Source organism: Heteronotia binoei, unplaced genomic scaffold (genome assembly GCF_032191835.1).
Source record: "Heteronotia binoei isolate CCM8104 ecotype False Entrance Well unplaced genomic scaffold, APGP_CSIRO_Hbin_v1 ptg001113l, whole genome shotgun sequence".
NCBI lineage: Eukaryota > Metazoa > Chordata > Lepidosauria > Squamata > Gekkonidae > Heteronotia > Heteronotia binoei.
Window position 1 is genome coordinate 1630 of NW_026800178.1, and position 13127 is coordinate 14756.

Sequence of the window (13127 nt, forward strand, 5' to 3'; positions counted from 1 at the left end):
CAAGATAAACAATGTCTACTGCATTCCCCTGATCCAGCAAGGTAGTCACTTTCTCAAAAAAAGAGATCAGGTTAGTCTGACATGACTTGTTAGTCTGACATGGCTTCAAAGGGATCATTTAGAAAAGAGTCATGACAGAAGTTATACCCCACAGGGTTTGGGGTATTCCCCTAGATGAGCCAGCCCAGAGGTGCCCAGGGGCCTTTCCAAGTGAGAGGAAGGGGCTTCTCCATCACTTCCTCTGCTCTGGCCAGCTCCCACCCACATAAGCAGCAGCCTGCCCCACCCCCCAATTCCAGCCCCCTGCCTCTGCTCTCACCTCCTGAGTTGCCTGGCTGGGGAAAACGCACGTCTCGCCACCTGCCGTGAAGTTGCAGAAGACCTTGAAGGAGTCTCTCGAGCAGCCCTGATTGGGGTCGATCCAATATTCGCCTGGAGGGGGAGGGAAAGAGAAAAACCCCAACTGAATGGCCGCGAACTCCCGTCTCAGCTTCACGTTCCACAGCACACCCCCCACCCCAACTGAACAGGGGGTTCGGCCTAACACAGGAGGTGATTTGCTCCATAAATAGCCCCTCGAGAGCCAGTTTGGTGTAGTGGTTAAGTGTGTGGACTCTTATCTTGGAGAACCGGGTTTGATTCCCCACTCCTCCACTTGCAGCTGCTGGAATGGCCTTGGGTCAGCCATAGCTCTGGCCGAGGTTGTCCTTGAAAGGGCAGCTGCTGTGAGAGCCCTCTCATCCCCACCCACCTCACAGGGTGTCTGTTGTGGGGGGAGAAGATATGGGAGATTGTAAGCCACTCTGTCCTTGAAAGGGCAGCTGCTGTGAGAGCCCTCTCATCCCCACCCACCTCACAGGGTGTCTATTGTTGGGGGAGAAGATATGGGAGATTGTAAGCCACTCTGAGACTCTGTCCTTGAAGGGCAGCTGCTGTGAGAGCGCTCTCAGCCCCATCCACCTCACAGGGTGTCTGTTGGGGGAGAAGATTTGGAAGATTGTGAGCTACTCTGAGACTCTGTCCTTGAAAGGGCAGCTGCTGAGAGAGCCCTCTCAGCCCCACCCACCTCACAGGGTGTCTGTTGTGGGGGAGGAAGGGGATTGTAGGCCGCTCTGAGACGTTGTCCTTGAAGGGCACCTGCTGGGAGAGCCCTCTCAGCCCCACCCACTTCACAGGGTGTCTGTTGTGGGGGGAGGAAGGGAAAGGAGATTGTGAGCGACTCTGAGACTCTGCGTGGAGGGCAGGATATAAATCCAATATCTTCTTCTCGTTCAGTTTGGATGTGAAATATTCACTGAGGATCAGTCCACTACAGCTGGGATTCTGCAGCCAGGCACAAAAACTGCTCAGGATCTGAGAGGGGAGTTCAGGATGCAGCCAGCCTCTCAGGAAAAGCTGCCCCTTTGTGGCGTGGGGTGGTTGGTGCCAGAACTGAAAAGGGCGCTGCCAGCCTTCTAATAAATCTCACAGGAGAGTTGAAAGTAATGTTTTGTGTGTTTTATATCGCTTTCTTTGTTTGTCACGGCACTCTTAGCTCAAAAATATAAATCCAGTACAAAGAAAAATCACCGAAATAAACAACACTTAAAACAATAAGTTATCTTGATCTGATTAATATGAACACCTTCTCACACTATAAATATTAGGGGAGGGACGGTGGCTCAGTGATAGAGCATCTGCTTGGTAAGCAGAAGTTCCCAGGTTCAATCCCCGGCATCTCCAAAAAAAAAAGGGTCCAGGCAAATTGGTGTGAAAAAATCTCAGCTTGAAACCCTGGAGAGCCGCTGCCAGTCTGAGTAGACAGTACTGACTTTGATGGACCGAGGGTCTGATTCAGTAGAAGGCAGCTTCATATGTTCAATACACCAAGTACAGCTTTTTAAAAAATCCGTGCCAAATAGCTTCCGCAATCCTGCGGTATACTGAAACGGTCTCTTTAAACTGAAGAATTTTTGTACAATGCCATATCACTTTAAGAAGAATGGGGAGTTTGGTATTTACTGACCTGGTTTGGAATCTAGAGTGACCATCGGCAGAACACTGGACATTTCCTTGCAGATGCAAATGGCATCATCTAAAGATTCTTCAGCTTAAAGAGACCGCTCGTTTCAGTATACGGACGCTATTTGACATGGACTTTTTAACAAGCTGTACTTGGGTGTATTATTTATAGCGTGAGAAGGTCTTCATATAAATCAAAACAAGATGGTGGCTTAGTGGTAGCTTAGGAATGGTGGCTTAGTGGGAGAGCATCTGCTTGGGAAAGCAGAAGGTCCCAGGTTCAATCCCTGGCATCTCCAAAAAAAAGGGTCCAGGCAAATAGGTGTGAAAAACCTCAGCTTGAGACCCTGAGAGCCGCTGCCAGTCTGAGAAGACAATACTGACTTTGATGGACCGAGGGTCTGATTCAGTATAAGGCAGCTTCATATGTTCAAGATGTCATCATTTAAAGTGTCGTTCATTTCGGTGATTTGTCTTTCCATTGTATAATCTCTACACCAAAACTGTGATTGTGTTATATATCTTGACAAAAAAACCCCACAAAACACAAGCCCAGCTTGCCACCAAGTGCTGCATTGCGTTAAAAAGAGCTAGAGCTTCAGGCTGCCAGACAGTCTTTGGATCTCCACACAATGCTGTACGAGGATAATAAAAACTGTTGAAAAACCTCCAAGGAAGGAGAGCCCGCCACCTCCCGAGGAGGAAGCCTGTTCCACTGAGGAACCGCTCGAATGGTCTTCCTAATGTTTGAATGGATCTGAACGGAACTGCCGCAGCAGTCACCCTGAATGGTTCCCTCCCCAATCCGGCCTTCCCGCCTCACCCACCATCAGGCAGGTCCGGATGGCAGAGCTGCAGGTCCTGGCAGGTGCGGCCGGGGTTGTCCTGAGTACCCAGCGGCTTCCTCATTTGCTCGATTTCCTGACGCAAGGAGTTGAGCGACCCGTAGATCTCCTCCATGCCCTCCGAGGGGGAGCGGCCGGCTGCATCGGATGCCATCTCCTCCTCCGGGAGGAGCTGGCTGCCATCGATGGACCGCTTGTTCTTCTTGGGCCTCTGGATGGGCAGCGGCTGGATCACTTCGCCAGGGGGCCCCTGTGGGAGGTTGGGAGGGGGAGAAGCCACAAGAAAGCCGGGCGGGGGGGGGGGGGGGAATGTGCTGTGTGAAAGGGTTGCTGCTGAAAGCCTCCTTCTAAACTGTTGGCTGGGGACTGGGAGGCACGTGGCAGCCCCACCACCCAGGCCACAAAGCTCCCCGCCGAAGCAGGCTCAGGGCGGCTAACAACATAATCAGTCTACAATGAGTTATACAACAAATTGGCAAAAGTCGCATATTATATTCTATCCCTGTGTCTATCCCTGAAACTGCAACTGTGTAAATTTGTCCATTACCAAGAATTAACTTAGTTTTTTAATCTCGATCGTGTAAATCGTGGAACAACATTTTGTAGATTTATGATGCAGAAAGCAAATTGATCCCCCCCCCATTTCCTTTCTTTTTTTCTGTATCCCCCCCCCATTCCCAACCCCCTCCTTATAAACTGAAAACCCCCCCCCCAAAATATTGAAACACGAAGTGGAGACAATTTCTTCTCTGGGTTCATTTCAATGGAAAACAACCGGTGGGGAAGCCAAAGATGGCACTGAGACGGTTGAGGGAGGGGTTTTGAAGGGGGGGGGGCTGTTACCGGGTGTCCGGGGGGTCCAGGAACTCCACGCTGACCTTTCGGACCGGCTTGACCCTAGAAAGAGAAGCCTTAGATGTGAGCAGCTGCTGGGAACAGAGGCGGTGGCTCCCAGACCACTCTAGGAGAATGGTTTTTTTTGGAGGGGGGGATGCTCTTACCATGGCTCCCTTGGGGCCGGGGAGGCCGGGTGGACCCTGAGGAAGCAAGAAAGAGTGTCAGTGGGGAGTCAAAACTCTAGAAGTGGGGTCAAGAGGACACTGGGGGGAGGGCACTCACAGGAAGTCCGGGGGCCCCTCCAGGACCGATGGGGCCAGTGGGGCCCGGAATGCCCTACAGAAAAAGAGCAGAGAGACAGAATGAGCTAGAGGGCGAGGTGAAGCCATCAGAGTGAAACTGTCGAGGGGTGGGGACCCCCCCACCCCCCACTTCACAATCCGTAGGACCATGAGCCAGGGAATTCAGGCCCTCAAAGCTGCTGCAGCCCCCACCGCCCCCAAAGAGCCACACGCTTTCACTCTCCAGTCACAACCACCCTGCAAACCGTTGTTTCTGGGCGCTGAAGGGTCAGAGGAACTTCCCCACTCCTCAGCACCCAGAAACAATGGCGCTTTCAGGCCTCTGCGCTCTCCGAACTCAGAGAAACGTCGAGACCTGAAATCACTACTCGTTTCTGGCGACTGAAGTGTTGGAGGAATCTCCCGTCCCTCAGCACCCAGAAACAGAACCTCCCGTCCCTCAGCTCCCCAAACTCAGAGAACGCTGAGGCCTGAAAGCGCTGCTCATTGTATCTGGGCGCTGAAGGGTTGGAGGAACTCCCCCGGCCCTCAGCGCCCAGAAACAACAGCACTTTCAGGCCTCAGCACTCCCCGAACTCAGAGAATGCTGAGGTTTGAAAGTACCTCTCATTGTATCTGGGCGCTGAAGGGTCAAAGGAACTCCCTCGCCCCTCAGTGCCCAGAAACAACGCGCTTTCAGGCCTTTGCGCTCTCCGAACTCAGAGAACACCAAGACCTCGAAGTGCTGCTCATTGTAACTGGGCACTGAAGGATCGGAAGAACTCCCTCGCCCCTCAGCACCCAGAAACAACGGCGCTTTCAGGCCTCGGCGCTCCTCGAACTCAAGGAACGCTGAGGCCTGAAAGCGCTGCTCATTGTAACTGGGTGGTGAAGGATCGGAGGAACTCCCCCGCCCCTCAGTGCCCAGAAACAACGGCGCTTTCAGGCCTCTGCGCTCTCCGAACTTGGAGAACGCTGAGACCTGAAATCGCTACTCGTTTCTGGCGACTGAAGTGTTGGAGGAACTCCCGCCCCTCAGTCCCCAGAAACAATGGCGCTTTCAGGCCTCTGCGCTGTCTGAATTTAGAGAACGCTGAGGCCTGAAAGCACTGCTCATTATATCTGGGTGCCGAAGGGTTGGAGGAACTCTCCTGCCCCTCAGCACCCAGAAACAACAGCGCTTTCAGGCCTTGGCACTCCCTGAATTTGGAGAACGCTGCGGCCTGAAAGCGCTGCTCATTATATCTGGGCGCTGAAGGATTGGAGGAACTCCCCCGCCCTTCAGCGCCCAGAAACAACGGTGCTTTCAGACCTCGGAACTCCCTGAACTCAGAGAACGCTGAAGCCTGAAAGCGCTGCTCATTTTATCTGGGCGCTGAGCTTGGTTTGGTTATGGGCTTGGTTTTTAAACGTATTGTAAAATATGCTGGGAACCAAATACGGATTGATTCCCAGAAACTATACTGGGATAGCAACATTTTCTCACTCTCCCTTCTTCAAATTCTCTGGTCCAGGGAATCATCTCCTTTCTCGCTGCACCAAACATGGGGGTGCTCGACCACTATTAACCGGTTTACTCCCTTCCTTTGTAGTCTGTCTTTCTCACTGGGTCTCAAGACAGACTACAAAATGTCAAAAAAGATAGAATCCCAACAGCACGGGACACCCAATGCAACAGGATTCGGGTTACCAAGTTAGAAGCCGACCCGGGGGACAAAAATTCTAAGGCACGGCATCCCGTAAATGATGCAGAAAAAGGATTTTAACATCAGCTGAAGGCCAAGGCAGGAGAGGCAAAATGGCGGGCACAGGAACTCGGGCAGGAGACCCTCCATGCAAGCCCCCCCCCACCCCGACCTCCATACTCACGGACTCTCCTTTGGGTCCCTTGTTGCCTTGTGGGCCGGGCAGACCCCGGTCTCCCTTCTCTCCCTGCTCTCCCGGGGGTCCGATCAGGCCAATGAGACCCGGGTGCCCCTAGGGAAGGACAGAGAGACAGTCAAAGGTTCTCAAAAGACAGACACAACCTTCTACCCGCGGCCCACTGGCCTCTTTCCCCATTCTGGCCAGCAGGTGGAACTGCAGCGGAGTTTCTCCTTCTTGCTCCCAATCCAACGTTACCTGCATGAGAACTAGCAGTATAACTGGAGGGGGGGGGCAATAGTCCCTCCAAGCTGTGGGTCTTCTGAGCAAGAATCCTACTTTGCGAGCCACTGGCATTAAAGTTTGGCTACTACATAAATTAGGGTTTGTAGAATCTTTCGGGCTCAAGTGCCGCATTCCACTGGAGAAAGTTTTTCTTCCAGACGTTTCGTTCTCAGCTGCGGAGAACATCCTCAGTGGCGTTGCAGCCGGAGCAGGCACGCTGACCTTCTTGGCTGCTGTGCATTGAGTGAGGCCAGGGCTGCTGGAGAGCTGCTATTTCTAGGCTGGAGGGGGTGTGGTGAAAGGGCAATAGGTTTGTGGATGTGCCCATTGTTTGGTGGGGCTTCCTGGAAGGGTAGTGATAAGGAAACTGGCTGTTGAATGTGACCATTGTTCTGAGTTAATTGCTGGGAGGGTTGGAAGGGGTGTGAAGATAAAGAAGATGGTTGTTGACTGTGCTGATTGTTCTGTGGAATGTACTGGTTAACAACCATCTTCCTTATCTTCACACCCCTTCCAACCCTCCCAGCAATTAACACAGAACAATGGTCACATTCAACAGCCAGTTTCCTTATCACTACCCTTCCAGGAAGCCCCACCAAACAATGGGCACATCCACAAACCTATTGCCTTTTCACCACACCCCCCCCAGCCTAGAAATAGCAGCTCTCCAGCAGCCCTGGCCTCACTCAATGCACAGCAGCCAAGAAGGTCAGAGCGCCTGCTCCGGCTGCAACGCCACTGAGGATGCTCTCTGCAGCCGAGAACGAAACGTCTGGAAGGAAAACTTTCTCCAGTAGAACACAGCACTTGAGCCCGAAAGATTCTACAAACCCTAATGATGTTACCAGCCGTGAAAACCTGAAATCTTTGATAACTACATAAATTGCTTTGCTCTGGGACCATCTTTCCTGAGCTAGGACAAAAACGTATGAGCCGGAGGTGAAAAAACTACGATCCAGCTCTCACTAAAGAGCCCCGTGGCGCAGAGTGTTAAAGCTGCAGTACTGCAGTCCAAGCTCTGCTCATGACCTGAGTTCAATCCCGGCAGAAGCCGGGTATTCAGGTAGCTGGCTCGAGGATGACTCAGCCTTCCATCCTTCCGAGGTCGGTCAAATGAGTCCCCAGCTTGCTGTGGGGGGAAGTGGAGATGACTGGGGAAGGCAAGGCCAAACCACCCCGTTAAAAAGTCTGCAAAGAAAATGGGATGCGACATCACTCCAGATTTCAGTTTACAGTACGGTCAATTTAAAAACATTGGGAAACGTTACAAGCGACAGCAGTTGGAATACGAAGTCATTTTTGAAAGCTCGTCGAAGCAAAAACGAAACGTGGGATTCGGTCCAACCGCGTCGCGAATTATATTTGTGCCGGCTGTAGAAGATAAAGCCGTTTGGAGCTCCGGTCTCCGTGAAAGGCTGCACTGTTGGAATGGACCCTCTTGTTATGAAAAGCGGACATGTATTTGCTGTTTAGTGACTCCAGGTGACTGGGTGATGTTCCTTAATGCTTAGTTCTGTATGAATCTGTCGGTGACTGCTCCGAGAGATTTTTATTGGCGACAGTTATAGAATCATAGAGTTGGAAGGGACCTCCAGGGTCATCTAGTCCAACCCCCTGCACAATGCAGGAAACTCACAAACGCCTCCCCCTAAATTCACAGGATCCTCATTGCTGTCAGGTGGCCATCTAGCCTCTGTTGAAAAACCTTCAAGGAAGGAGAGCCCATCACCTCCCGAGGAGGAAGCCTGTTCCGCTGAGGAATCGCTCTAAAGGTTCTTCCTAATGTTGAGCCCACCACCTCGCAAGGAGGAAGCCTGTTCCACAGGGGAATCGCTCTAAAAGTTCTTCCTAATGTTGAGCTGGAAACTCTTTTGATTTAATTTCAACCCATTGGTTCTGGTCCGACCTTCTGGGGCCACAGAAAACAATTCCACCCCATCCTCTAGATGACAGCCCTTCAAGGACTTGAAAATGGTGATCCTATCACCTATCAGCCACCTCCTCTCCAGGCTAAACATCCCCAGCTCCTTCAACCTTTCCTCACAGGACTTGGTCTCCAGACCCCTCACCATCTTTGTTGCTCTCCTCTGGACCCGTTCCATCTTGTCTAGATCCTTCTTAAAATGTGGCGCCCAAAACTGAACACAAGACTCCAGGTGAGGTCTTACCAGAGCAGAGTAAAGCGATACCATCACATCACGTGATCCGGACACTATACTTCTGTTGATACAGCCCAAAACTGCATTGGCCTTTTTAGCCACTGCATCACACTGCTGGCTCATGTTCAGCGTATGATCCGCTAAGACCCCGAGATCCTTTTCGCATTACAAGTAAACCTTTTGTGTGAATGCAGAGGCTGGTTTTCACGGAGGTTTATACCTTTATCCCTGCCCCACCTGGGGATTGGTAGCCCTAAACCTCGATTTCCCTCCCCTGAGGCTTAGCAGGTTCTCTGGGGCAGAGGCCCATCTTCTGGGATCCTGCAAATCACACCCAAGAGACAAGTGAAGGTCAAGTTCCATGGAGAAACTCGCTCTGGCTTTGCACCCAACGGTGCCCCACGCCACTCGGGGTCACGACAGTCCCGGAACCAGCACGCCCCCCCCCCCCCGCTAAGCTCTGGGGGACCAGAAAGTTGGGCTCACCTTCTCTCCTTTGGATCCAGAGTCGCCTTTCAGCCCAGGTAAGCCAGGGGGGCCCTGCAGGAAGAGACACCACCAGAGAAATGTTTAGCCCCACTCCTTGACCCACGAGCCCCGCCCCACCCCCAAAAGAGGGAGAGCCCCACACACTCACCACTGGTCCCGGGGGGCCGGCCTGGCCGGTGGCTCCTGGTTTGCCTTGTGCACCCTGGAAGAGACAGGAGTGAAGGGGTCAAATAAGAACACAAGAGAAGCCCTGTTGGATCAGGCCAGTGGCCCCTCCAGTCCAACACTCCGTGTCACATAAGAACATAAGAGAAGCCCTGTTGGATCAGGCCAGTGGCCCCTCCAGTCCAACACTCCGTGTCACATAAGAACATAAGAGAAGCCCTGTTGGAGCAGGCCAATGGCCCATCCAGTCCAACACTCTGTGCCACACAGTGGCCAAAAAACCCAGGTGCCATTAGGAGGTCCTCCAGTGGGGCCAGGACACCAGAAGCCCTCCCACTGGGCCCTGTACCAACCACCAAGAACACAGAGCATCACTGCACCAGACATAAGAGAAGCCCTGTTGGATCAGGCCAATGGCCCATCCAGTCCAACACTCTGTGGCACAAAGTAGCCAAAAAACCCAGGTGCCATCAGGAGGTCCACCAGTGGGGCCAGGATACCAGAAGCCCTCCCACTGGGCCCTGTACCAAGCACCAAGAATACAGAGCATCCCTGCCCCAGGCAGTTCCAACAATACGCTGTGGCTAAGAGCCACCAATGGACCTCTGCTCCACTCATTCCCTTGATCCTCCCCGATTTGCTTGGAACCCAGGAGTCCTGGGATGGAATTCGGGGTGTGGGGGCAACATCTGTTCCCCTCCCATTAAGGGCTCTGATACCCCCACAGCCCCCACCCACCCACCCACAGGGCTCCTCCTCCCTCCAACAGTCCAACTCGGCTGACTCCTCCCCACCCATATACAGCCCAATTCACCCAGAAACGCCCCCTAGGCATCTGGGCCCGCTTTTCTTACCACTGATCCGGGGATGCCTCTCAGCCCATCTGGTCCGGGTTTCCCAGGCGTTCCCTGAGGTCCCACCGGCCCCGTCTTCCCAGGAGGTCCCAGGGCCCCCGGTTCTCCCTGGGGAGGGCAGAATTCAGGTGAGAGGCAGGCTGCCTTCTCTCTCTCTCTCTCTCTCTCTCACATACACACACACAAAACTGGGGGACTACCTGATCGTTTCAGAGGGTGGCCACACTGGATTGTAACAAGATTTTAGGGGTCTCCCTGACCTGGATAGTCCAGGCAAGCCCAATCTGGCCGACTCCAGCAAGTCCTTGCATGGGAGACCTCCTTGGAATACCCAAGGTGGGAGACAGGGGCAGGTTTTATTCAGCCACCTCTCTGGATAGCCTCCAGGACCCCAGTAGGGGTCAGTCACCAGAGGACAACATGACTTCCAATGTTCCTGCTAAACCTGTGGAGACTTGTGAGCAAGAATTCCACTTTGTGAGCTACCGGCTGCATAAATTAGCTTGCTCTAGGACCATTTTTCCTAAGCTGAGACAAAAACGTTGGAGCCAGAGGCTAAAAAATGGTGAGAATATCAAGGAGAACTGTTTTAAAATGATGTATAGGTGGTATATGACTCCGAAGAAACTGGCAAAGATGAGTAAAAAGATGTCAGACAGATGTTGGAAATGTAAGCACCATGAAGGTTCTTTTTTTCATATGTGGTGGACCTGTGAAAAAGCAAAAAACTTTTGGCGGATGATACAACAAGAAATTTCTAAAATTTTGGGTTATGACTTCAAGAAAGTGGCAGAGACTTTTCTGCTAGGATTACAAATAGAAAATTTTCCAAAAGAAGATAGGACTTTAATTTGGTATCTGCTCTCAGCTGCTAGGACACTGTATGCGCAGCTGTGGAAACAAGAAAAAATACCAGAGAAATGGGACTGGATTGTGAAAGTTTTATCGTGGAGCGAGATGGATAAATTAACAAGAACTTTGAGAGACTATGATCTGGAAGTGTTTAAAAAGGAGTGGAAGAAATTTAAAAAATATATAGAGTTAGAATGGAACGTAAAAAGACACTGGACAATTTTTTAATATGAATGAGAAGAAAAAGACAGTGTGTTTTGATGGGTTTGGGATACCTTTATATTTAGATTTAAATATATAACTTCGGGGTAAGTCTAATAACAGAGGGAGGGGGGATTGAAAATATCATATGAGCCAGTTTGGTGTAGTGGTTAAGTGCGCAGTGTGTAGTGGTTAAGTGGTTAAGTGTGCAGACTCTTATCTGGGAGAACCGGGTTTGATTCCCCACTCCTCCACTTGCACCTGCTGGAATGGCCTTGGGTCAGCCATAGCTCTGGCAGAGGTTGTCCTTGAAAGGGCAGCAGCTGTGAGAGCCCTCTCCAGCCCCACCCACCTCACAGGGTGTTTGTTGTGGGGGAGGAAGGTAAAGGAGATTGTGAGCCGCTCTGAGACTCTTCGGAGTGGAGGGCGGGATATAAATCCAATATCTTCTTCTTCATCTTCTTCTTCTTCTTCATATGGGTTAGGGATAGAAAAGATATAACTAAACATCGTAACCGTATGTTATTAATAATTTGTTAAAATACAACATTGGAGGGAGGGAGGATTGAAATGTCATACGGATTAATATTGAGATAATTAAGAAATAACTAAGTTGTGTAATCATATGATATCAATAAATTGTTAAAACCAAAAATGGTGAGCTAGCTCACACTAACTCAGCCTAGAGGGAACACTGCTTCCAGGAGCAGGAAAATACACATAGAGACACACACACACACACATGCACACACACACACATGCACACATACACACACACAAGATTTTGGAAGGCCAGGATCATCTCCTGAGAGTCCAGCTTCTGGCATTCGCCCAAGGCAGCTTTGAATCTGGAAGGCTCAAGCTCTGAAAATGAGTCACAGAATCAGAGTTGGAAGGGACCTCGGGGGTCATCTAGTCCAACCCCCTGCACAATGCAGGAAACTCACAAACACCTCCCCCATACATCTAAGGCGGATAGGGACTTTCAAGAGCTTATAAGGCTCCCCCCCTCAAAAGATCTTATTGGTCTAGAAGGAGCTCCAGGACTCCCGTCTTGGTGAATATTTGGTACTCCACACACATTTTCTCCCAGGCAGGCAGGGATTTAAGCTAAAGAGGAAAACCTGGATTTGAACAGCAAGCTGGGTAGTGAGTTTGCAGGAAGGTGACTTCAGGTGAAGAAGAAGATGTAGATATTGGATTTATATCCTGCCCTATACTCTGAATCTCAGAGTTTCAGAGCAGTCACAATCTCCTTTACTTCCCCCCCCCTCCACACACACACAACAGACACCCTGATAGGTAGGTGAGGCTGAGAGAGCTCTTAACAGCAGCTGCCCTTTCAAGGGCAACTCCTTGAGAGAGCTATGGCTCACCCAAGGCCATTCCAGCAGCTGCAAGTGGAGGAGTGGAGAATCAAACCCCGTTCTTCCAGATAAGAGAGCTACGGCTGACCCAAGACTATTCCAGCAGGTGCAAGTGAAGGAGTGGGGAATCAAACCCGGTTCTCCCAGATAAGAGAGCTATGGCTGACCCAAGGCCATTCCAGCAGGTGCAAGTGGAGGAGTGGGGAATCAAACCCCGTTCTCCCAGATAAGAAAGCTCTGGCTGACCCAAGGCCATTCCAGCAGGTGCAAGGGGAGGAGTGGGGAATCAAACCAGGTTCTCCCAGATAAGAAAGCTCTGGCTGACCCAAGCCCATTCCAGCAGGTGCAAGGGGAGGAGTGGGGAATCAAACCCGGTTCTCCCAGTTAAGAGAGCTATGGCTGACCCAAGGCCATTCCAGCAGCTGCAAGTGGAGGAGTGGGGAATCAAACCAGGTTCTCCCAGTTAAGAGAGCTATGGCTGACCCAAGGCCATTCCAGCAGCTGCAAGTGGAGGAGTAGGGAATCAAACCCTGTTCTCCCAGATAAGAAAGCTCTGGCTGACCCAAGCCCATTCCAGCAGGTGCAAGTGGAAGAGTGGGGAATCAAACCCGGTTCTCCCAGATAAGAGAGCTCTGGCTGACCCAAGACCATTCCAGCAGCTGCAAGTGGAGGAGTGGGGAATCAAACCCGGTTCTCCCAGATAAGAGAGCTCTGGCTGACCCAAGCCCATTCCAGCAGGTGCAAGTGGAAGAGTGGGGAATCAAACCCGGTTCTCCCAGATAAGAGAGCTCTGGCTGACCCAAGGCCATTCCAGCAGGTGCAAGTGGAGGAGTGAGGAATCAAACCCGGTTCTCCCAGATAAGAGAGCTCTGGCTGACCCAAGACCATTCCAGCAGCTGCAAGTGGAGGAGTGGGGAATCAAACCCTG

At 51.5% G+C, this 13127-nt stretch overlaps 1 protein-coding gene across 1 annotated transcript in view; it reads right to left on the reverse strand.

Moving 5' to 3' along the window:
- Nucleotides 1-307: 307 nt before the first annotated feature.
- Nucleotides 308-13127, reverse strand: part of LOC132590903 (collagen alpha-1(V) chain-like) — a gene marked incomplete at both ends in the record, with an annotated part of 136449 nt that continues 123629 nt past the window's right edge. The window contains 9 exon segments of the mRNA XM_060263828.1: nucleotides 308-432; nucleotides 2829-3096; nucleotides 3690-3743; nucleotides 3848-3883; nucleotides 3966-4019; nucleotides 5834-5941; nucleotides 8758-8811; nucleotides 8909-8962; nucleotides 9780-9887. Coding sequence (XP_060119811.1) covers nucleotides 308-432; nucleotides 2829-3096; nucleotides 3690-3743; nucleotides 3848-3883; nucleotides 3966-4019; nucleotides 5834-5941; nucleotides 8758-8811; nucleotides 8909-8962; nucleotides 9780-9887 — 861 coding nt within the window.